Raw genomic sequence first — 24,579 nt, 5'->3', positions numbered from 1 at the left:
AGAAAGACCTTCATAGGACACATATGTCTTGTAAACCGTTTCTCATTAGAGTAAAACGATCAGTAGGTACTTTTAATAAATATTGTTCTAATTCATACTTAAATGCAGGGGTGAAAGTAGTAGCAGGACTTCTTATCACACTGCTTGTGTGAAAGTCTCAGACTTTGCAACAAACGTCTGTCTGCTAAAACACTTTGATTACCAGCTGTGAAAGTTGGCACAATATCTGGTTAAGCTTTACGCGCACTGCTCGCTCGTTGTCTGTCAAGTGCGAAACACTGCAGTGCACACATAAAAACAGAATATTGAAACATCAACATATAAGGTTTTTCTGTATATGTTGTTTTTATTTGGGAGACTTTGCAACAAACGTCTGTCTCCTAAAACACTTTGGATACCAGCTGTGCATGTTGGCGCGAGATGGTTAAGCAGTATGCACACTATCTCGCTTGTTGTCTGTCGAGTGAAACGCTGCACAGGAGACACAATCAAGAGACAGTTCAGAATGAGTTATATGCAATGCATACCGGGGAAGATTTGACATTAGCAAGTGTGTTGTCAAGTACAGTATATTTAAATCGTTTAGTGGTATGCCGTACCGGCCAGTACCGGCTTACTTACACCCATGCTTAAATTTGACTCTTCTCCCAGCACATATGGCTGATTGATAGAAAGCATTGTTACAGAAATGTATCTTTTCCACTTCATGCTCTCATATCAACTTCAGCCTTCAGACAAAAGGCATAGATCGGGCTGATAAAACATCACCAAACTCATTCCGTGCTTGGTGGTCTGCACTTCTACAATTAGACATTATATCATTATAGAGCTTAAATCTAGTTCATCAGCAGAGCCCAAAACGGTTGGCAACAAGCCAACATGGTGATGTCTTACTCAAATAAATGTGTGGGAGAGAGTGCCCCAGAGCTCCAGCAGAGGAGCTAATCAAGAGTTGTTAAGGGGGATGAGAGCTCTCTTCTCTGAAGAAAGGTGTGGAGCTAAGCGGCAAAAAATAAGAAGGCTGTTTCAATGGGCTCACAGTGCTACATGTTTACAGAGCAGATTAACCTTAGCCAAGGGCTAGCAGGCATAATCTCTCTGTGAGGTTTAGGCTGCTGGGGGCATGATGTGTGTGTAGGGGTGAGAGATATGAGCATGTGGGGGTGCTGTGTATGTGAGCTTGTGTATAGGAGGAGGTATTAAGCAGGATTGCGTGGTGTGGTGGAGCTCCTAGAAGTTCAAATATTGAGGGTTGGTAACCTCTCCAATTTTTCTCACCAAGAGGGTAATCACAATGTCAATCCTTTCAGAGTGACTCCCACAGGACTCCCCCGCATTGAGCCAGTGTTTATTCAAGGCATGTTGCTATACTGGCGAATTGAAAAGAGCCTGGTGATAGAAAAGATTTCCTTATATCAAGGAGATCAAGGACACAGTACTGAGCTGAGAAAGTGTTCAGCTCTCAAAAACAGACCATGGAAGCTGGGAGTCCAACCAATACCAAAGGAAAAACCTATACTGTATACAGTATATTTTACCTCTTTAGTGTTTTTTAAATGTTTCCACTATACATCATATAGAAGTCAAAAGCAAACTATCAGCCAATGGGTGAGCAACAGGTATTCCACCTTCTCGTATCATGATGTAATCTCACATTGCCCGTGACAGGCATATGATACAGCCATAAGCGCATGTTTATGAAGATATTCAGTCATCTGTAAATGAGGTGTAGTCGGGAAAGTACTGGTAGAGAGACCAGGGCCCCCGATGTCCTTTTAAACTGTGAGAGAGATATCTTCATGGTTAATGAAGTAGCTGTGAAAATACCCTGATGAAGATATCTCATAATGCATCCACTGAAGTAGTGTCCTGTTGAATTCTTCTGCTACTGTTATCTCTTCTCTATCAGTATATGTAGCCAAGGTGTTGATCCACAGAGGATTAGGCCGGTTTCAAGTCAAGCCAAGACACGCTTTTCTCTAGAAGAGGAAACCCAGTGCGTGTCTTTGGGATTTTGGCATGAGTAAACTGAACAATAAGTCAAACGTGACTGCGTAATCCTGCAGAAATGATTTGTCCAACGTACTGTAATTCAATGCTTGATGGTTTTTTTTTTAATGTAAGCGCTATGCATACACTGGTACTGGGGAGATTCATTAATCTCTTGTTTTTTTCTATGTCTGTCTGTCTCTCTCTCTCTCTCTCTGCGCTAGAACTTCTGCAAGCTGGCAGTGTATCTCTATTTTTGGGCTCCTCCGATGGCCTCCACTCCCACTCATTGCTGCTGGATGAGGAGAGAGGCCGTCTTCTGTTGGGAGCCAGGGATCACATTTACCTGCTTGACCCTGACAATCTGGTCAGAGCCCCCAGAAAGGTAACCTATGCTGTAAATAGCACAGACTAGGAAAGTGCTTATTATATATTGAATGATGTAGAACGATCGAAACTCAGTCAGAAAAATGAGGCCAAGAATTAATTTAGTGCAATAAATAAACAGCAGCATTTGAGTTTATGGCTGTTAAGGCCATTTGCAATACTTGAGAGGTTGTGTTTACAGAAGTTTCAACAATCAGTCATCCCCAGAATCCCCTCACTCTCTGACAGGATAGTGTTGTTATAAATTCTAGTTTGAACAGGAGATTCACACACACAGTAAATGACCGAATCCACAGACATGCAAACTCATGCTTGGAGTCACTTAAGACACCTTATTTTTCCACATTATTATAGAGACAGCCCATTCTCACGCTCATGGCACTTGTACCTGTTTTGTCATTAATTAGGGTGAAATAAGGTATTTTATTTCTCCTATTACTGTGTTGCTAAGCTGATATGCACTCAGCTGTGTGTTATTTTTAGAGAAGAGCTCACCTTTCAGTCAAGAGCAGTCTGAAACTGTCTGTCTGGCAAGGTCAGGGTCATCACGTTGGAGGGCATATGCACACACGCACGTACGCACACACACACACAGAAAAGAAGTATATACACATTTACAGAGTATGCAAATAAACAAACATAAATGCATTTGGACAGATGCCATATGTTAAAGTTTGAAGATGTGAGCGGGTGTTTATGCAGCTGAAGTTGATCTGCAAGTTGGATGACAGTGTGTTTATTTGATTCTTATCTGGTTGTTTTAGCTCTTAGTCTTGCTCTCAAAGTGTTGCCTTTTTGTTGCCTCTCTGGTTATTGATACTGATGCCAATGAGATATGCACCAAATGTCTAATTCTCTCTGTCCTCTGGGACCAGCCCTTGACAGTGAATATGATCTAGAAAAAGCAATCTTGGTCTTCGTCACTTAATGAAGAGGCATACCTCCAAAAGGGACCCCCTGGCACTAAAACACAAGCAAATACCTTTCTGGCTAACAGTTTGGTTGTTTCTACATTCATTTTCAAGAGATAGCTGCTATGTTGTATTTTTTTATTGTATTTATTTAGTAAAACTTGGCCACTGATCACTCCATATTCTGGGTTACAAAGCCCTTCATGGGCCCCACACCAAACTCAGTCAACACATCATGTTGCAACACTGGCTTTCTCTATGAATACCGCAGTGGATTGCAATAATTTGGAATCATGAGAAGCTTTAATATTTGTGCCGATGTGTTTGCATGCGTAGTCAGGCCCTGTAGACCCATGAACAAGTTTGGCGATAGCGCTCCTTGGTAGGGTTTAGGGGAAGTAACACGCTAAGCACATAAGCCTGTTATAACACATGTGTGAACATGGTGGGGTACATTGAAGGGACACTGGATGGTATATGTCCGTTGCTCACTCGTACCAGCACCTGGAGGTGTTAATTATGGTACAACTGAGATCAACTGTTTAACAATCCCCAACATCTTACAGATTTGAGGTGAGGAGTGGAAATTTTGCACATTTAATTTACATTGCACTGGAAATAAAAGCCATTAAAGTGCAAAAGGGAAAAATATATCAAAAATAATTTCAGTAAAAGCAAAGTGTTATCTAGAGAGATCTGATAAAGTCTAAGGAACTGGCTTGCCTGACCTTCAATGACAGAGTTGAGGGGCTCTGATGGCAAATGCCTGGTCTTCTCTTGTTTTCAGCCTTTAAGAGCCACTAAAAAGGACATTCTGGAGGATCTCATGCTGCACCTAGACTCATATCAGATTAGGGGGGTCAGGAGCTTACTCAGTAGTAGCCTTTAAAGTGATACGTAAAATCTTATATTCTACTTCAAAGTGCACATGTAGCCAGTGTAGAGTTGCTATAACAGGAGTTCAGTATTATGCACTCTCCTCAGATGTTGTGAGAAGTCTGGCTGCTGCATTCTCAACCTACTGCAGCTTGAACACATTAAATTGTTTTTTTTTTATTGGCTTAAAGAGCTATAAAGCAGATTTCAATAGTCTGGAGGAGAGTTAAGGAAAGTGTAAATGTCAGTGTCCAAGTTCTTTGACTGACTGATGTCTCATATACTACATTATGACATGTGAAACATTTATCCTTTTTTTAAAATGTGTCATTAGATCCATTGGCCTGCTCCTCGGGACAGAGTGGATATGTGCAAACTGGCAGGCAAAAATGCAAATGTAAGTCCTTTTAAAGAAAGTCACTTCTATACAAAAAAATGAAGGTCTGTACACTGTTTTGTGTTGTTATATGGGGTAAACCTGTTCCATCACACTCTTTTTAATAGTTCATCCTTGCTCTTTTTCCGCCCCTGCTTGTCCTAGATGGAGTGTGCTAACTTTGTCAGGGTCCTCCACAACTACAATCGAACACATGTCTATGCCTGTGGGACAGGATCCTTCCACCCCAACTGTGCTTTCATCGAAATCACTGGCCACAGAGAGGTAAAGTAGATATGAGCGAGTGAATCTCAGCAGGAATATTTTTCACACAAGGTCAGGAGTTTTAATTTAAATTAGTGAAAGTATAACATTGTCACCCCTTTCGTCTCTCAGGATGGCGTGTTCCAGCTGCTGTTCAGTACAGTGGAGTCTGGCAGATTGAAATGTCCTTTTGATCCACTGCAGCCGTTCACCTCAGTCCTTACAGGTAATACGAAACATCACACAACAGCAATCCTCTGCCTGCGTTATCTCTCGTGCACCAGATTTTTATTGCTGCACCACCATTAACTCAGGAATTACAACGTTTTTTCCTCAAGTATCCACTCAGATATTTGAGTACATTTGTATTCATGTGACTGTTTTTCCATCACAAGAAAGAGGCAAGCAGACATTTGTCAGTCAGCAAAATATTCACTTGGAAGATATTTTCTTTCTTGAAATGTTTCTCAGTCTGTATTTTTGTGGGTTCACTTGTTGAATAGGGTTGTAAGAAGCCACTGCTATTTGACTTTTCATGTACAATAACATTCCTGATTTCTTTTCTGTATATTTGAGTGTCATGATTGATTGACGTGTGCCTGTAATTGATCCAGATCAGTACCTATATGCGGGAACATCATCAGACTTCCTGGGCAAAGACACAACATTCACACGCTCCCTTGGGCCTCCACCTGACCAGCACTACATACGCACAGACATGTCTGAAGAATACTGGATCAACGGTACGCACATGGTTCCACATAGCACGCTGAGTGCACTCAAAAACGTATTGCTTTTTCTCCAAACTTCCAACCTCTCCTCTGATACAAAGAGCCTCTCTTTGCCCTCAGGGTGGTTATTGACATTCCAGTGCGAAGGACACAGCCTACTTATTCATTAAGCTTGAACTTTTATATGAATGCCATAGCTGAACAGGAACCACACCTAAGGGGGGATTTACAGTGTGCCACAAAATTCACGTCCTTAGTCACACAACCGCACACACATACAGGCATGCACAGTCATCACTGCGGAGGGAGTCTTCTCTCTCTGTATACATCTCCAGTCTCTAGTGTTTTACAGCGACTGATGGGTCGTTTTGTATCAACAGTTGTCTCTGGGATCTAAATCCTTACACATGGTCTCCACATTTCACAACCACACAGTCAGAGATGTTTGGAGTAATTCTCTCTCTCTCTCTCTCTCTCTCTCTCTCTCTCTCTCTCTCTCTCTCTGCGTATACAGCATGTGTTGGCACAGGGCAGGCAGAGAGAAAGAACACATCACATCTTGCAGTGTTTCTGTTTCAGTGCTGCAGGACTAACAATGACCTTCTGTTGAGTGTGTTAGCAGTCGTACATTAAGCTGTTCCAGTTGGGGAATCACCCTCTGGTGGTTGGCTCGGCTTCTAGGGGTTGAGCTAATGTTGATGTAATGTCACTGCAACACTTAAGCTTTTGGACCAGTTCCCGCCTGAATCGGGACACTGATGAGAACACTCTGTTGATAGTCTCCCTTCCCCACTGCTATTACCAACATCATGTATTTATTGTCTCTTTGTTACACTGTACAACATCCTAAAACGGTAATTACTAATCATTCTCAGCATTTGTTTTTCTGATTTCTTCACAAAAGATCAGCCTAGATAGCCTTTGAGAATGCTTGAGAGTTTACTACACAAAAATAAAATGATCTTGTAAATTATATATACATTATATATGTATGTCACTTGGCATTTTCTAGTGCCTTCATCATGTCAATTGTTATTTGTAAAAAGAAATGTTAATTCTTACGGGCTTCCATAATTGAAGGGGATAAATGATCATATTGAATTATTGCCCAGCCCCAACACAGAGTTAAAATGGTCTTACTTTCATTGGTTGTCCCGAAACAATCATGTTGCTCTGTGTCTCCTTGATGTGTAAATGGGTAACTGTTAAACATGTTTAACTTCAAGGTGGCATTTTTTCAATGTCGTGTGACACCTATGATTACATTTTTTTAACTGGGTAGGTGCTCTAGCTAAAGATGATCGCTATGCCTAAATCATAGAAAAGTAAACAAAACTAACCTAAATATCCAGACAATCGATGTGTAAGTCCATGTATCAAATTGTACGCAAGTTGAAGATACATGTGCAGACCAAGCTTTAGCATAGTACTGTAGATAGAAATGGTAATAAATCAGACCTTTCTGTAGAAATAGAGCTAGATTGTAAATAAACATGCGCTAAGTGAGTGCGAATGCCACTTCAAGGCTTCAGCACATGGGAAATCCATTACCTGACTTTTTTTTAACACCCTTCTTTCTCTCTTTTTCTCCCTATGTGTTCAGAAGCCAGGTTTATATCTGCTCATCCCATTGCAGACACCTACAATCCAGATGATGATAAGATATACTTTTTCTTCCGCGAGGTGTCATGGGAAGGCAACGACAAGAGCATCCTGTCCCGAGTGGCTCGTGTGTGCAAGGTGAGATATTACACAAGAGAAGTGTGGAAAGTAAGAGGTATAAAGAGGCATGGAGGGAAGGTTAGGAGAAAGAAAGGGCTGGAAGAGTGAAAGCCCCAACTAGAGTCGTTTTCACATGTGAAGCTTTGACAATGTCTGGAGAATCACATGTAGTTTACCTTTCACACATATAGCACAAAACCGGAGATTGTCTGTGTCAGATAAGTTCTCACTTCTTTAAATACTCAATCTGGACCGGGGGGGACGATCGATCTTAAGCATGGCATGGATCAACCGGGCCGTGTTAGTGCGCCCTTAGTACTAAGGAGCTGGGAGTCGCTTCATGTCCAGTCCGACAGATTCAGACGTTTGTGCTCGCACATGCAGCCCGACCGGGTTAGGATTAGTATACCTATACATGGACTTCAAGACCCTAGTGAGATAGTGAGTCAGTAGAGAAAGACAGTAGGAGCAAGACCTCATACAGAGTGTCAAGCAGCCATAACTCCTACAGTGATCTGACTGGATAAGGATCTTTGTGTGGGCCACTACAGAAGTGTTTTATGTTCCCCAGGAGGAGGCCTTTCTAATACATTCTTCTTTTGTAATCATCTGAAAGGGTCTGTCAGGGGCAGTAAATCATGTTTTTAGCCCCTTTGTGCCTTGCTGACAGGGCATTCTTAGCGCTGCTGCCTAGATCGATTTAGATCTTTGTGCCATCTCATTGTCATTATTTTTTCCCTCAAAGGATTGCATTTATTCTCTATTTAAGAGATATAAAGAAAAAATATTTGTGTGGTACCATTACATTGCAAGCAGCACTTGCCCCCTCCCTCGTTACCATTGCTGAGTTGCCCTTGAGCAAGGCACTTAACCCCAACTGCTATAGTGGAGCTGCTCAGTGGCCTGCAGATCAGACTGTGGTTGGACTGGGCACCTTCCAGGTATGAATGTGATTAGGGCGTTCATGCAAAAGAGACATCCTCTCAGTGGAGCTTCTTTGAATAAATAAAGGTTAGAAAAAAAACATTACATGTGATCATATTCATTTGGCAGATGCTTTTGTCCAATGCAACTTACAGTGAGAGCATTCATCCTCCACTGGAACAAAAGCTACAATACATAATTTGCAGGTCTATTGCTAGAAACACAATGCCAAGCTTCAATTAATATTCAAATTCATTTAAAGGTTCAGTTTTTAGATGATGCAAGACATTTAAAAAGCACGTCATGTGTGAGTGCCCATTAATACCTATTTGACAGCATGTCAAAACAACTGTAAGCTTGGCACTGCACAGCTGACAGTGGACCAAAAAGGTTCATGATTGGGGACTTTTTGTATACCATACAGTGTGCCATTAGTCATTCCAAATGGGACTAGCCCACACAGCAGTTTGCTATTAGCATTCAGAGGCCTATTGCTACATTCTTAGAGAAAAGCTTTCAGTACATTTATGACTTGGGAGTAAGCTGTAAGGCAGACTGGAAGGAGATTCCTCTGGATTACAGCCCTCTCCTTCAGCTATCTGTCTCTTCTGGTCTTTGTATTTCCCCCTCATTATCTTTGAGTGTGTTTTTCCCTGCATGTAAAAGGAGTGAAGGCACTTCACTTTAATCCTCTTTGAAGAGTATCACCATTGTGAAACAACCTTATTAAGCACTTACATTTTTTTTGTCTCTTAAACACAATGTTTTTGTGTGTGTGTTGAACCATAATGGTCTTTTCTATACAGTACCACTTAGTTAGTGAACTGGCCAACTTTAATAGGCAGTTCTATGCATTACAAAGAGGTGCACTTGAATGTTCTAAGCATAGCTCAATCAAAGGTTGCCACTTAAAACAGCAATTCATATGGTAAGATGAACCCTGCATCATCAGCCAGCAGCCTCACTTGATTCTAGTACTCTCTTCCAACATGCTGCATTTCCATATGTTTCTCTTCTCCTTTGATGCTTGTCCGTTTGTCTCTCTCTGTTAACCTCTCTCTTTTCAGTCACTCCCGACTGTCATTATACTAACAAGAAGGTCTCCTTTGTGCTTGTTAAATAAACAAATTCTTGCTAGAGGCATGCGATTCACCTGTTTATTTTCCTAATTAGTGCTGGAAATCTGAGAAACTGAGATTCTGTGTTGTCTCTGTATGTAAGTCCATTATATAGATTGGCCTCGAACTGTGGTTAAGAAGAAATGTGTATTATTAATTGCGGTTGTCTTCTGGTCATGTTGGAAAGCTGCACTATGCTGACTATGGTTTTGTTACACTGCATGTGGTTGTGTTTCAGAATGATGTGGGTGGGCTAAGGAGTCTGACCAATAAATGGACCACCTTCCTTAAAGCCAGACTTGTGTGTTCCATCCCTGGACCTGATGGAGTTGACACACACTTTGATGAACTCCGTAAGTGATTGTGTGAATAAAAAGAGAAAATCCATGCCAATAAAATGAGTTTTATCTTCCAGAATCTAACTTGTGAGAGCACTGATAATTTCCAAGTATCCCAGCAAAGGCACAGTGTTAGGAATTCTCTTCTGTGCAGATAGAGGTAATGAAAACAGATAACCTTTATGTCGCCCCCCCCTCTTTCATATAGAGGACATCTTTCTGCTCACTACCAGAGATGATAAAAACCCCAAAGTGTATGCAGTCTTCACCACCTCCAGGTAAATAAAGCATTCATCATACTATTATCAATACCTTTATTTTCTTCCCAAGCCTAATCTCTTGTTGCCTATTTTCTCCCAGCTCCATTTTCCGTGGCTCAGCAGTGTGTGTCTACAGCATGGCAGACATAAGGGCTGCATTTAACGGCCCTTACGCACACAAGGAGGGGCCCGATCATCGATGGGTGGAATACGAAGGGAAGATACCGTATCCTCGTCCAGGAACGGTGCGTTGCCACTGAAGGGCACAGAGGCAAACTGACAGCTCATACTTGATCACTCCCGGCTAAATATGACTCTTTCCTTCTTACAAATCAGATGAATAAAATCCTCTACTTTCTTGCTAATTACAGAACAATAAACAGCCTCATTTAAAAGTGGTGGATTCAAGGGTGAAATGTTCAAGATGCTGTAGGGTATGCATGCTCACATTTCCACATGATATATGACATAACCCTGGCTTAAATGAGGTTACCTGACAGTACTTGACGTGTTAATCAGATTAATTTGGTTTACAAACCGTAATCAAGAATGGGATAGGGGTTGAAGGAGAACTCAGAGTATGCTTCAGGTGCACACAGATGTTCCAGATGTGCTTTGACTCCTGCTGTACTTTATTTGACAGCCAGAGGGAGACACGCACCATTGCATTGTTGGACAGAAACCACTAGTCAGTCAGCTGAAAATAAATCTGGGGAAAATCTGTTACAAATATCAAGGAAGTGAAATAATCTTGTGATTTTAAGACTTTTGCACAGTATCAACATTTTTTTTTTATCTTGTTTTTTAGTGTCCCAGCAAAACATATGATCCAAGGATCAAGACCACCAAAGACTTCCCAGATGAGGTGGTCAGTTTCATTCGATTCCACCCTCTTATGTATCGCTCTGTTTACCCTCTGACTGGCCAACCTTTGTTCACACGAGTCCGAGTGGACTACACCCTGACTCAGATTGTGGTGGACAGAGTTATGGCAGAGGATGGACAATATGAGGTCATGTTTCTAGGAACAGGTAAGACACACACACTTCTCCTATCACTTGTCTCTTGAAATTCCCTATTTGACCAACAGAGGGCACAGTATCACCATGAGTTGTCCTCAGCCTTAAACAGATTGTGACGATGTTGTTTTGGTCTTTCTGTTAGAAAAATGAGTAACTATAATGTAAGCCTTGGATCTTGTCTTAGGTCAGTTAAAAACAAAGTCTCACTATGGTCCAGTAAAATTGTGTCAGTGCCTTAGAGAGGAGTATGAGTGTATTGGCCAGGAGTGTTAATTTTCTTCAGATATGAAAACAATACAGTACTCATACCTGGCTGGCTTACATCATTCAGGTTGTGTTGTTTGCTTTATCCCAATCATCCCTCCTGTCTCCTTTCTCATTCTCTGTCGTAGATGCCGGCTCGATTCTTAAGGTGGTGAGCATCACTCAGGAGAATTGGTCAACAGAGGAAGTCGTGCTTGAAGAACTTCAAGTTTTCCAGGTTCTGTGCACAACACAGCTACACACACAGATACAGTAACAGAAGAACACACACTTTAATTTGCTCCAAGCTTTTTGATGGACGATGCCAACTGTTCTCTAGCTGTCCTCGGTGGGACAGTTCACTCATCAGATCAGTAAAATTTATCATACCTCTGTTACAGGCTGTGCCACGCTGATGGATTTCTGAGCTATTAATCAACAAACTTATCTGCTGTTTTTACTCAAACAGTGCTCCAGCGATGTATATTTATTGAGGCGACATTTTGTTTTACTTTTTGCAGGTTCCCACTCCCATCCTCAGTATGGAGTTGTCTTCTAAACAGGTTTGGCGTCATTCTCATCCCGTTTATCTCCACTCCACAATCTTCCCACGCTATTTCTCAGCCTTCATTCATCCCATATCGCCTGCATTCAGTTGTATGTATGCCTGACATACTGCTTTTTTTATCCCTCATTCATTCATCTATTCAGTTTTGCTGTCTCTCTCTTTAGTCTCTCCCATTTACTTTTACCACTCTCCCCTGTCTGCCTCATTATCTTAGGGGTCAGGAGTGTCAGTAGACACTTCAACCCCAATCATTGCTTCCATTAATCTCCAGCAGTGTTTGACCTGTGCGTGTGTCTGTCTGTATGTTCATGCACGCTAGTGTTTTTAAGAGGTTGTTTGGACGTTCTGTTCAGGAATCTCTTTAACTTCAGACGAGTCAGAGCAGATCCTTGGAGTCACATTTCCTCTCATTGAGGAATCCTTAAATCTCTGTAGTGTGTTTCATGTGTCATGTAAGGTTTTGACACAAATTATTCATATTGTTATAAAACCTTGACCCCCAGTTAATATTGAGCTTAATCCTCATTAGGAACCCTGAGGAAATTTTGATATATGAAGAGTGTATGTGTAAGGAGAAAAAAAACAACAACTTTAAAATCTCAATGTTCTTTTAGCACAAACGCTTTATAGACTGTACTGTATATATGTTTTTATTCCTCTGTAAAATTGCACTTTAAATTGTTTACCCGCCCTAAAGAAGTGTGATGTGTGTTTTACTATAGCAACAGCTCTATGTCGGTTCAGGTGAAGGCATAGCCCAAGTTTCACTCAGCAGATGTCACCTGTATGGCCAAGCCTGTGCTGAATGCTGCCTGGCACGAGACCCCTACTGCGCCTGGGATGGACACACATGCTCACGATACATCCCAGCATCCAAGAGGTATGCTAAACTCTTGAAAATTTACTATGAAAAGCCATTATTTAACATTAGTCAAAGCATGATAATAGACCTCTTTAATTAATATGTGTTTAAAGCTGATGTAGATGCATGCATTTACAGTAAAAGTCCAGCTCGAATCTATAACTCTTTGAACATTCAAAGGTTGGAAAAGACAATGTTTTGTGTTGATTTGCAAAACTGTTTCACTTATTTGTTTTGAAAAAACAGAAAAAATTATATTATGACAGTTGGCACAACTCACTCAAACTCAAATGTTTAATTTCCTGTATTGAATGGATGAGGTCACACAGTACAGGCATTATCAACAAGACTACTCCAATATACAGCTATATTAATTTCAAATTGTGAATCATAGTATGTTTGATATTTATATTATTCAGTGTAATATGCCGTGTCAGTTAATTGTATGGACTATAATAATAAATACTGATATATTATTAATTATGTATTATTAGTTGTACTCTGCTTTACACAAATTGATCTGGGAAATTACAAAATCAAACATGAAACCATTTATAACCTGCACAAAACATGTTAATAGACTAATTTGTCTTTTTCCTAGTGAAATGAAGCTTCATGAAGCATTTTCCTCATTTGATGAAGCACTCTAGGTTTAAAGGAAAAGGCTTAAGGACTGGCAATTTATGTCTTCTTTCAACCCTATGTTGAACACTGAGTGCTATCTGGTGGGCTCAGAAAATTAAAAAAATGCTTTCATGTAGCTTCATAAAGCATTCGTTTGGACATCACTACATTTTCCCCATCCACATTCGCGAAGGCCCGCCATTCTGTGCCTCTGAGGCTAGTACTAGACTAGGCCAGAGTGGGCTCAGTGGATGTTGATATGTAGCATGATTTACAACAATAAACATATTACATTTCTGGGATCCAAGAAAATAAAACAAATGTAAATATGTGTGTGTGTGTGTGTGTATGTGTGCGTGTGTGTGTGTGTGTGTGTGTGTGTGTGTGTGTGTGTGTGTGTGTGTGTGTGTGTTTGTGTGTGTGTGTGTGTGCGTGTGCGTGTGTATGTGTGTGGACTGTCATACGGCGTTCATAGTTTTTGCTAAATATGTTTTCTGTTTTCGGTATCTTCACCTCTTCAGCATTTTGTACATGACAGAGGGTGATTAGTGATGCATTTTCCTTCCAATGCTGATTAATGCTACTGTCATTCCACACCTGTAGACTGCAGTCATTGAGGTGATAAAGCAAGTGTGTGCGTACTGCATGTGTGTCTGTGTTTTTTGTTTCTGTGCTGGCTTGCACGAATAGAGACTCTGCAGAATATACCCTACAGTTAGAGGTCACACTGCCATATTATTGGCCAGTGGGGATGCTGTTATGGTTTGTGGAACAGTGGAGGCCTTGCGTTTGGTCTCCACGGCTCTTTGAAAGCTGATCTCCACAGTGTCATTGAGTCTACGCTACAGATGTCCCATCACACAGGACTGTCAGGGAATGGAGGAGGTGTAATCAATGCAAAGTAAAGGCCAAATAAAACAAATGTCAAACAATTTCTACAATAACATGTATGTGGGAAAACAAAAATCAATCTGCAATTTCCTTTGTTTAAAAGCGCTTTTATTTTTTTAGAAAGAGGTATCAACATCATAATAAGTTGGTTTTACTTTAGGTTTTACACATATCAACCTGAGAAAGACACTTGGTAATCAGAGGTCATATTAAATCACATTTTATGTTGAAAACTTGTCAGACAACTTCTTCACATGTTCACCACAGCATTCCTATTTTCCTGTATATGGATATCTGCCCTTTGAGAAAACATACCCCACTAAGGTTGTCAAAAGTATTGATAATTTGATAGTTTTTCAGTATGGGTTTATAATGATTCAACCTGTGCTAATTATACATTTGACAATATCAAAGTACAGAAGCTACAAAAACACAGATCTACAATCAGATTTGATGCGTTGGCATGGTTTCAGTGACTTTTTCTGTACCAGCACTGTGAGCAGGCTGTTAAGCATAAATGCAAACTTTTCTTTTTGCCAGGGTTGAAATTGGTATTGAGTATTGTTTATTTTATGCTAGTATTGTATTGACGTTTAAAATTCTGGTATCATGACATCCTTACACCTCAGTTCGCACTCAGATGTGTAAGAGGTTAAGGTAAGGTAAATGTATTTTCTCCACTCATTTTATATGTAAAGTGTAAAATTTGAATTATGTTTTGTATGAGAAGTTTGGATGTTGGCACTGTCCCTTCTTTCAATTTTATTCACATATTTAATTATTTCAAGAAATGATTTTTGTGAGTTTGAACTCTGATGGTGGTATTACGGAAGCTCAACTACAGTAAATCATCCTAAGTAATAATAATAATAATAATAAATTCAGAATGAACCAAATCAGAAAAAAACCTGGTAACATTCATCAAAAATAACTGAACTGAATTTTAATAAACTTTGTTTGTTTGTTCTCAAGGCGAGCCAGAAGGCAGGACATCAAGCATGGAGACCCTGCCAGTCAGTGCTGGGACACAGAAGACAGTACGTAGACTTTGTTCTCTTCGGATGTTTTTTATCTGTCTTTGTAGAAAACTCTTTTCTACGCAAGCTGTAAACGATCATCCAGCGAACAGATAAATGAACCACTCAACAAGTCACTAGAGGATAGCTGTATGAGATCCTCTTATTTTAGAACCAGTGAAAAGACTCTTGAATCAATAACAGTCGTGTTTTCTTCAGGTCTTGTTGGGGGATGGTTGGAGGAGAGGGTTCTCTATGGGGTGCAGAGCAACTCAACCTTCCTCGAGTGTATTCCAAAATCTCAACAGGCCCAGATCCGGTGGTACATACAGAGACCTGGATCTGAACGCAGGGAGGAGGTCAGAGATTTCCCTCATCGACATGTGTACACACACACACCACCCAAACATAAATTATATCTTTTCTGTCCTACCTTCTCTTTCTTTTTTGCACTCTCTCTCTCTCTGGAGACTAAAGTCGAACCTTTTGCTTTGCTTGAGTTTATTGTACCTCAGGGGCAACATTTTCTTCATACCCGGTCACAAAGCAGGGACGTTACAGGGCCAAACGCAGGTGTCACTGCAACAGTCAGTTTTTCTTACATAACTACTTCAAAGCATCCAAATGCATACCTGACTTCAACCTCACTGGCTATGAGGCCTGAGCCTTGAACCCATCAGCAACTGTTTGTGCCACAAATCACATTGCTGCAGGTCTGTTGTGGAATTATTGGTAATAAGGGAGCAATCCAGGGTCTCACTAAGGTCATTACTGATGTTTATGAGTATCCAGGGCTTTCTGAAAAAATATGTAGCTTTTCTGGTTTTAAAGGAAGGTGAGGAATGACTTAAACCAGATCCACCTGAGGGGATAGGGATGGGTTTATTTATGGGATTATCTCATATGGAAAGTGTGCGTGTGTGTATGTGGAGTTACATGAGCATTGCATTTTGCCCTGTATTTAACCTTTTGTTTTTTGCAAATGTCCATTAAGAAATCATCCTGGAATGCATGAAGCAGCAATGCATGCTGGGATGGGCCACAGTATAGGTTATTCAAATGAGACAATCTCAATTGTTCTATGGACAGGAAAATGTAAAATGGAACCCCATAAAATACTGACTTTACTCAAAGCACTATTGAAAACAAAAATAAAAAAACCTAGTGGTGGACTAATTGGTGATAGAAACGACCCTTTTAAGAGCATATTGGAGCTAAATTCCAGCTGTTGCAAAGTGGGGCATATTTAGTGTTTATTTGTTATATTACAAAAGTGTTAAAACACATTTGTACTATTTCATTTCCTCTAATTGACATTAAATATGACCACAGACACTTTAAAACTCAGAACCTGGGAGTCAGGATGGTGGACAGAGAAGGACATGCAGGGACAGAGAGTTTAATGTGTTTGTATTTGAGGTGTGGAAAGGAACTCATTGATGATGACACTTGTCTCCTGAATGAGACAACAGAGACCTTCTTACTCAGCACCTCAGTGCCCTCCCCTCCCCTATCCAAACACACAAACCTTCCTCGACCTACTGTGAGTGGCCTGCTTACCACTCAACCCACTCACTCCTCTCTCTCTCGCTCTCCACTTCCCGCTACACTTATTTACTCCCACGACTGGTCCCCTGTCCTCTCTCTCAGGGGTGAATGTAAACACACTGACAGGTGCAGAGGCCACTAAAAGACCCATGTGTTCTTTATAGACCCGCACAACAGAAAGCCCTGTGTGTGTGTGTGTGTGTGTGTGTGTGTGTGTGTGTGTGTGTGTGTGTGTGTGTGTGTGTTTTTTTATGATCCCCTACAGCAGAAATCACAACAGAAAGCACCCCAGGGACAGCCATGTGTTTTGGGGTAATGAACACAATGGGGTGTTTTCTGTGTTTGTGTATCTAGGCATGCAATGATATGTGACCTATTGTACTCTAGACAAAGTGATGAAAGAATGAATGCAGGAGTTCTTCCTCCCTTGTGATTGTCATGTGATAGACACAAAAGTACATAATCTGTAGAATCAGCTGTGAATTCAGTGGTGTTCATGATGGCAAAACGTCCAAGAGGTTTGGATGTGTCAGAATATGTACATAAAAATAATTTCTATCTAACATTCTATGAAATTTTATCTCACTGTAAAGAGAGCACCCACCTGGACTGACTGGCAACCCAATACAATTTACTTTTGTTTTTACATTATTCTTAAGGAATGATCTCAGCAAACATAAACAAGTTTGTCATAATGACGAGTGTCCATATGTTGGATATTCATTTCTGATACATAACTTTAAAATGCTGCTTTGGTACTTGAGGAATGTCCTGATAATGACTGAAGCCTTCATTAGATACGCCAGATGGCTCATACATATGGAAATAATAATAACAAGTATTAAAATGGGCAAACACAGTTTAATAGTATAACCGCTTTTGCAGAAATAGATGCATGAATAAATGTATTTCTTGGGCAGGGCAGTCAGTGCATATCAGAAATTTGTGAAGACAGAATACCCAAAACCAAAAGGAAACTGTATCACAACTGCTTGGATTTATAAGTAATTATGCATGGCTCAAAGATGCATTGTTCCTAATAAATTGGCATTTAATTAACATGTCAGACTACAAGCATGGCTTTCAAACTGAATAGGAAAATTAGAACGGGGAGAAATGGAGAAATAAATATTAATTAATCCTGACAGAGAGTCTGATGCTTTAATTTCTCACTCCATTCTTCTCACAGGCAACACGTCTTTAGCCACAACAATAAACGTGTGTTGGCTTTAACTTTTGCTTCTTTCTCATGTGGGTTCATATTTAAGATTATACACTTGATTTATTGTTTTCTTGGTTGAACCCCAGCTATGCTGCTGACAGTCAAAACAAAGTAATGGAGTTCAAGTGAACCACACCAAGTTCGAGGGCAAGGAAACACACTGTACTTTTTCTTCAAAGAACAAGGCTCTTTGTCGGAACCTTTCTACTTTGAAGATATTCACATTACTTTCTTGTAATTGATGCTATCTGAGCCTATCATTTGGGGCAATGACCTAACTGTTTTTGTTCTTTTCAGTTTTTTATCATTGTCTCTTTCTCTGTCATTACCACCTGTTAGTAATGTTCTGTTTCCTGGCAGCTGTGTAAAGTATAAAAAAAAAACACTGCAGCCTGATCACCTGCATTTTACAAACTTGACTGACTCAAATTCTGGTTTTAAGACGTATCCCCCTACATGAGCCCTTTACAGCATGTACATAGGAGTAAAGAACAAGTCTATTCATTTATTGGGCTCCAACTTGTAGTGTAGTTTGGTGGTCTAACCGGCTCTTACAGCTGGACTTATGGTGTTGGAGCAGGTAATTTCTGAAGTATCTGGCTCATTTCAACCTTTCACTCACAGCACTTTTCTCCCCCCTCTGTTTCCTTTTGTCTGTCATCCCCTGTCCTCTTGTGTCCCTCAACCTCTCCCATCAGTACCACCTTAATCTCTCCTCACATAATTCCTGCCTTCACGCTTCTTACTCTATCTACTTTGTTTCCTCATACTTTTCTTGTTGTTTCCATAATTTCCCACAGTCTCTTCAATTCTGTGTTTCTCTCCACACTTTCTGCCTCCTTATGGCTTTTGATAAAGGCATCCTCGACCAGCTGCTCACAGCACCTGCAGCAAACACTTTTTCTCATCATATACTCATACACACACTCCCTTCTCTTATCCTCTCGTAAAAAGTCAGCTATAAAATATTTGGGGTGGAAGAGGTTCCTCTGACTTTCTCACAGCATATTTGTGTATGCACCTTGTTTAGTGCCTGTGTGTTTATTCACCTCCTGGAGCCTGGAATGCAGGCCCATTAGAAAATGTGCAATAACAAAATGAATGACATTACATTTTATCCGTTGAGTTCATTAGAACAAAGCACAGCCTTCCTGAAAGCTTGGGAATTTCTTAACCTGACATTACGCATTGCTTAAAGCTTTTATGGACCCACACTTGTGATTGATTTAACTATCAAAGGCTGTGTTTCATTGGATTACTCCACATGCATGCTCTCATGCACACATATACAATGTGCATCTAAGTAAAATGTACCTACAAACACAGAGCTCCTTACAATAAGCTTAAAAGCTGCATTGCTACTCCTTGCAGGAGCTTCTAGGCCTAGTCACATGCCCAGAAACACACACACACACACACACACACACAAAGGTACACAAATAAAGATAGACCATCTGGGTGAATTTAAATGTCTGGCATTGCTATTTAGTCACAGATGCCTTAATTTTGGATTGCAGTGGAAGGGCGGCTTCAAAGACACAAGAAATAAGCAAATAATTACTGATTGAATTATTTTTAAAATTGCCAAACATCTTCGCAAAACCATTTCATGAATAGAATTTTAAAAAATATATCCAGTGTGCTTTGTATCAGTCAGTGAGGTGTTTCAGGAAATGAGAATGTGATGGGAGACAGGCTAGAAAGTCTAATGTGGGTAAGGGTCGAGGTCCAATGAGCCTCTAAGGCCTGGTGGTCTGCTTCTGGCTGGACAACACATCATCAGTGTCAGACTTAGAAACCACCACACACACACACACACACACACACACACACACACACACACACACACACACACACACACACACACACACACACACACACACACACACACACACACACACACACACACACACACACACACACACACACACATTGGTTCATGAAGAAAGATAAACAGGATAAAATGTGTGCTTTCCCACATGCAGTATCGACTGGGCATCCTTCTCTAGCTTTCTTATCACTTACACCTCTGGGGGGTTGGAGCAGGACTGTGGGAGGTTTGCTTTTGAACCATCTACCCATGAACGGACATACACATGTGCTGGTGTCACAGACACACACAGACACAAACACACACAGACACACACACACACACACAAACACACACAAACACACACACGCACGCACACACACACACACACACACACACACGCACACACACACACACACACTGTCATGCCTTTTCTCTATCCTCTGAACACAGCTGTGTTTTTTCAGGCTCTGACAGCAGCCATGCCACCTGATGGATCATGGCGGATGCCTTTGCTTACTGCTTACACTCATTATGCATCTTAAGATCTCTTCACACCAGATAATGACTCCTTACCCCCCGCCCCCCTCACACACACACACACACACACACACACACACACACACACACACACACACACACACACACACACACACACACACACACACACACACACACACACACACACACACATTGTGGGAAACACTTACCACACCCAATTCAATATGCTTCCTGTTTCAGGGGTCATTACCTAGTTTAATGCACCTTGGATACAAATCAGGCGTGAAAATGCATGTGTGTAAACAGGATGGCAGATATGAAGCCAGTGTTTTCTAATGTGTCCTTTTAATTGATTATTTAGGGGCAGGGAGACCACATTTCTTGTTGTTTTAAAGTAAAGCTTTAAATCATTATTTATGATTATTTCACATTATCTTGTCTTGTGTACTAAGCTAAGGCAGCTGTAGACACATGAGCTTGTTCTTTTTGATGAAGCTCTTATATGTTTATTTTTGTCTCCCAGGTCAAGTTGGATGATCGTGTCATGCACACAGATCGAGGTCTCCTTATTCGCTCCCTCCACGCGTCTGATGCTGGTGTGTATGTCTGCGTAGCTCAAGAGCACACACACTTCACCCACACTCTCCTTCGTCTCACACTACAACTTGTTACACATGGACAACTGGATCCGAAACCCAAGCCGAGTGACGACCCGATGGTGGAGTTACGCCACAGCGTGGAGTCCCGCCAGCGTTACAAAGACTACCTGAGAGTGATGAGCTCTCCCTTTGGCTCTCTTGAGGAGTATTGTGATTCACTGTGGCTGGAGAAGAGGCCGTCAAGGGCGCGAGGACGAGGCTTAGGAGCTGGCAAATGGAAACATATGCAGGAAATGAAGAAAAGCAGGAACAGGAGACAACACAGAGAGAGGGAGGAAGAGTGGGAAAAACAGGGGCGAGGGAGGGTGGTGAGGACGGCAAAGCAGTGAGTGATGTGGGAAAAAAAACAATCAGGGTTACGTATCTTTATTCACCAGTTGGATGATGAAGCAGAACATAACACAGGACTGCAAAATTGCAATGACAGATCAATCTATAAGCAAGCAAAACTCAAAGTTAAGGGGTCGTAAAAAATATATACAGTGTAAGAGTTTAAAAAGTATTCATTTCAACAAGAAATGTTTGTAGTATTGTAAATATGTTATTTCATTTATATGCCAGTGTTTGTCCTGTTTGCAGATAACGTGCTTTAAAAAAAACATCAGAGACTGTATAAGTAAGTGATAAGTTATAAGTAATAATAAGTAAGGTTTTTTACTCATACAGTACAAACTGATGGTTAATTGAAGTGATGATATTAAAACTTATGATTGAATTGGTCCGATTGGGAACATTTATACATACTGTATAAATCAACCAAAAGTTTGCTTGTGGTGATGACAATTCATTCATGTTGAAAGACTGTAAATATTTATATACCATGTACAGGAGATATAGCATGCTCATTGTAGTCTTACTGTAGTACTGATCTGTATAACTATAATGATAATCATGTATTATGTTTGGGTTGACAAAATGACATATTTTTGTACAAACATTTAAATCTTAAATACTGTAGGTCCAATCGATGTTTTCTTTATTGCTGTTTTTGAAAGTTATTTAAATAAATGTGTCTCGGAGCCTCTGTGACCTGAATTTGTTTGAAGAAATTAAATCAATATACAGAAAATCTGCAGTTACAGGCATTCTGTAGCAAACCGCAGAGAAGGTTGAGAACAGGTTAGCGTAAGTTCAGCTGAGCCTCTCCTGATATAGCAACACAAGTCCCTATATACTGTATGCAGATGTCAGAATGATTCAGGACCAGCTGGTTTCTTGTTTTTTTGCGTGCGTGCGTGCGTGCGTGTACAAAAGAGAGCGAGAAAATAGGCATCTAAAGAAGAAACCATGCAATATATTAAAGTTTGTGATCAAACTAAACAATTTATAGGTTTCTTAGAATAAAAATTTAAATGCATCAACAACAGTTTCATGAGTGTGAAACGCAAGCATTAACGTGTCTGACCTGAATAGAATTTTTAGGCTTTAATAATATTAAAGATAATATCATACACAGGGCTTTGGATATAATGTTGACAAAAATGTATACAAAAAAAATTCTCCATGAAAGACATGATGAGTCATGAGAATCCTTTATTTTAACTGACTTCAGATCAGATTTTGGTGGTGCTGCTGAAATACTGCAGGTATCAGAGGGTAGAAACCTGTCCCATAGGTCTACTCATGGGTGGGAATAACAAATTAAGTTTACTCGTTACTAAAAAAGTTTGTTTTCTTTTCTGTAGCCTACTTGTACTTTGTGTGTTTTTAAATATAAGAAATTCTACTTTCTGTCTCAAGTTTACTTGAAGATGCATCTGTTAGAGATTAACCACCCTGTCAACCGCATATCTTCAAGAGCAAAACAGTAAAGGGTTTTTAAAAGCAGCAAAATCTGTGCATGTTCATATGGCTGGCAACTGCTTCATACCCCTGCTGCCTTGATCATAAATGCTTCTTCTCTGCCACCTGCCCCTAATTGAAATGACTAGAGGAGGAAAATTGCAGTGCAGTGGTGCTCAAGCAGCAAAGAAGAAGCTGGAGATGTCTCTGTGACTGAAGAATCTGGTCATTGGTGTGAAAGAGGTTTAACTCATTCGGAAGGAGAACATCATCATTCCTAAGTAGTAGGTAGTGTTGTGTGTGTGTGTGTGCACACTACAAGTTGTGTAAAATCTGTGTAGTCTGTCCTTTGCTTTAATAAATGTGTTTGTAGCTGCAGCTGTAGTGGAGTTTATATTGTCCATACAGGTCTGTGTTTTCTGCCCTGGTGATGTTTAATGCCACTGTTTATTCTATAATGAGTGACAGGTTAACTAATTGATGTTGCTTAATATTGCTTATTGCACCCACCTGTCATGGTGTCCTTTCACTATTTATTAATTGTCAGGCATTGTTTAATTTTCATCTCAAGTGTCATCTCTTTTCTGGTTAATTCTTTTGAGGCTACACTGAGGCAGTTGTATAATTGATCAGTAGTGTTGGTTTGGACGTCTCCGCGATGTGATGTGTACTTTGGCATGTTAATGCTTATATACCTATTCACATATGAACAGCATTCAAGCATTCAGCATTCCCATTTTGTGTTTCTCCACAGTGATTTTTCAATGTTTCTTGAAACAAAGACAGTAAATATTTAAAGCACTTCCTCCTTGTCTATAGTTTATTCATCAGTCAGCTGCAAAGAATAAAAAAAGAACAAAGGAAAACAGCAAAGGGACACCAGGAAAGGAGGACTGAACCGTCTTCAACACAGCATTACTCAAGAAATACAAAACACAGACTTTAACCACTACCATTAGAATCATAATATAATTTGTTAGAGAAGCACAGCAGCAAATGTACGCATTGTATAGATATCTATAATAAAAAAAAGAATCAGTGCTGTTTGCAGTTTTCTCATCCTGCACCTCAATAATTACCCCCTCTGCCTTCACTCTTATAGGTCTACAATACAATCAACTAACTTACTGAGGTCAGATGGGGGTGAAGAAAATTTGGGGGGAGAGAAACATACCCAGACAAAATATTGTCATGTTTGAGAAAACTCTGAGAGCTAAAGAAAAGGTATTAGAGTGTGCAAAAGGCCAGCGACTGGAAGAAAACATTGATATGCTGTATGTCCCGTTCAGACTGCAAACCAAGCTTGAGGTGGCCAAAATGACTACTCAAAATAAAGGACTACTTGTTTGTTTGTTTGTTTGATCTAATTCAAACATTGTCAATAAAGAGTCAGTAACATTATAAGATTATTGTAAATGATTCTTCATTCTTTTTCCAGCAATCTCATATTTGCATTTTTTTGCTTTGATGTAACTGTCCTTTCTTACATAAGAGATCTTTGTCATGCTTCCTCATATGGACCTCTTCCCATTGTAGTTGTGCATTGGGAAGTTGCCAGTGAGTTAACTTGACCTTCACATTTGGCTGGAGAAGATCCACTGAGTAAAGATGACTCGCTGCGATAGACTGGCAGACACGGGCAGTGGGGGGTCGAACAAGGAACCAGAATTCAGGGAAATAAACCAGATTTTACGGAAGTGCTTAATTTGATGTGATTGGTGTAATGAGCAAGCCAGTCTGCTTAGGACCCCTGCAGTGGCATTACAGGATAGACAGACAAAGGCACATGTACACACTATATGCCTTTATCCCTGTCTCCATTTTAACTGGTTTCCCTGTGTCCAGTGACCCACGTGGAAACATCAAGATCAGCTACAATGCACGGGACTGCAGGTCTTCCCAGTAGGTGGTACAGGTTAAACTGGTGCTGGAAAC

At 40.4% G+C, this 24,579-nt stretch overlaps 1 protein-coding gene across 1 annotated transcript in view; it reads left to right on the top strand.

The window, feature by feature from the left end:
• sema3d (sema domain, immunoglobulin domain (Ig), short basic domain, secreted, (semaphorin) 3D) overlaps nucleotides 1-21,877 on the top strand; it is a 32,453-nt gene extending 10,576 nt beyond the window's left edge. The window contains exons 3-18 of the mRNA XM_083916477.1: nucleotides 2,214-2,374; nucleotides 4,498-4,560; nucleotides 4,705-4,824; nucleotides 4,936-5,029; nucleotides 5,418-5,546; nucleotides 7,138-7,274; nucleotides 9,537-9,651; nucleotides 9,845-9,914; nucleotides 9,997-10,141; nucleotides 10,705-10,927; nucleotides 11,311-11,399; nucleotides 11,683-11,724; nucleotides 12,452-12,609; nucleotides 15,079-15,143; nucleotides 15,342-15,481; nucleotides 20,727-21,877. Of these exons, the coding sequence (XP_083772603.1) occupies nucleotides 2,214-2,374; nucleotides 4,498-4,560; nucleotides 4,705-4,824; nucleotides 4,936-5,029; nucleotides 5,418-5,546; nucleotides 7,138-7,274; nucleotides 9,537-9,651; nucleotides 9,845-9,914; nucleotides 9,997-10,141; nucleotides 10,705-10,927; nucleotides 11,311-11,399; nucleotides 11,683-11,724; nucleotides 12,452-12,609; nucleotides 15,079-15,143; nucleotides 15,342-15,481; nucleotides 20,727-21,191 (2,216 nt within the window). The 3' untranslated portion in view covers nucleotides 21,192-21,877. The remainder of the gene's footprint in view (nucleotides 1-2,213; nucleotides 2,375-4,497; nucleotides 4,561-4,704; nucleotides 4,825-4,935; nucleotides 5,030-5,417; nucleotides 5,547-7,137; nucleotides 7,275-9,536; nucleotides 9,652-9,844; nucleotides 9,915-9,996; nucleotides 10,142-10,704; nucleotides 10,928-11,310; nucleotides 11,400-11,682; nucleotides 11,725-12,451; nucleotides 12,610-15,078; nucleotides 15,144-15,341; nucleotides 15,482-20,726) is intronic.
• The last annotated feature ends 2,702 nt before the right edge of the window (nucleotides 21,878-24,579 follow it).

Source organism: Echiichthys vipera, assembly GCF_963691815.1.
Source record: "Echiichthys vipera genome assembly, chromosome: 7".
Lineage (NCBI taxonomy): Eukaryota > Metazoa > Chordata > Actinopteri > Perciformes > Trachinidae > Echiichthys > Echiichthys vipera.
The sequence above is the reverse complement of the archived record's forward strand: the minus strand, read 5'-3'. Positions and strand labels throughout refer to the sequence as shown.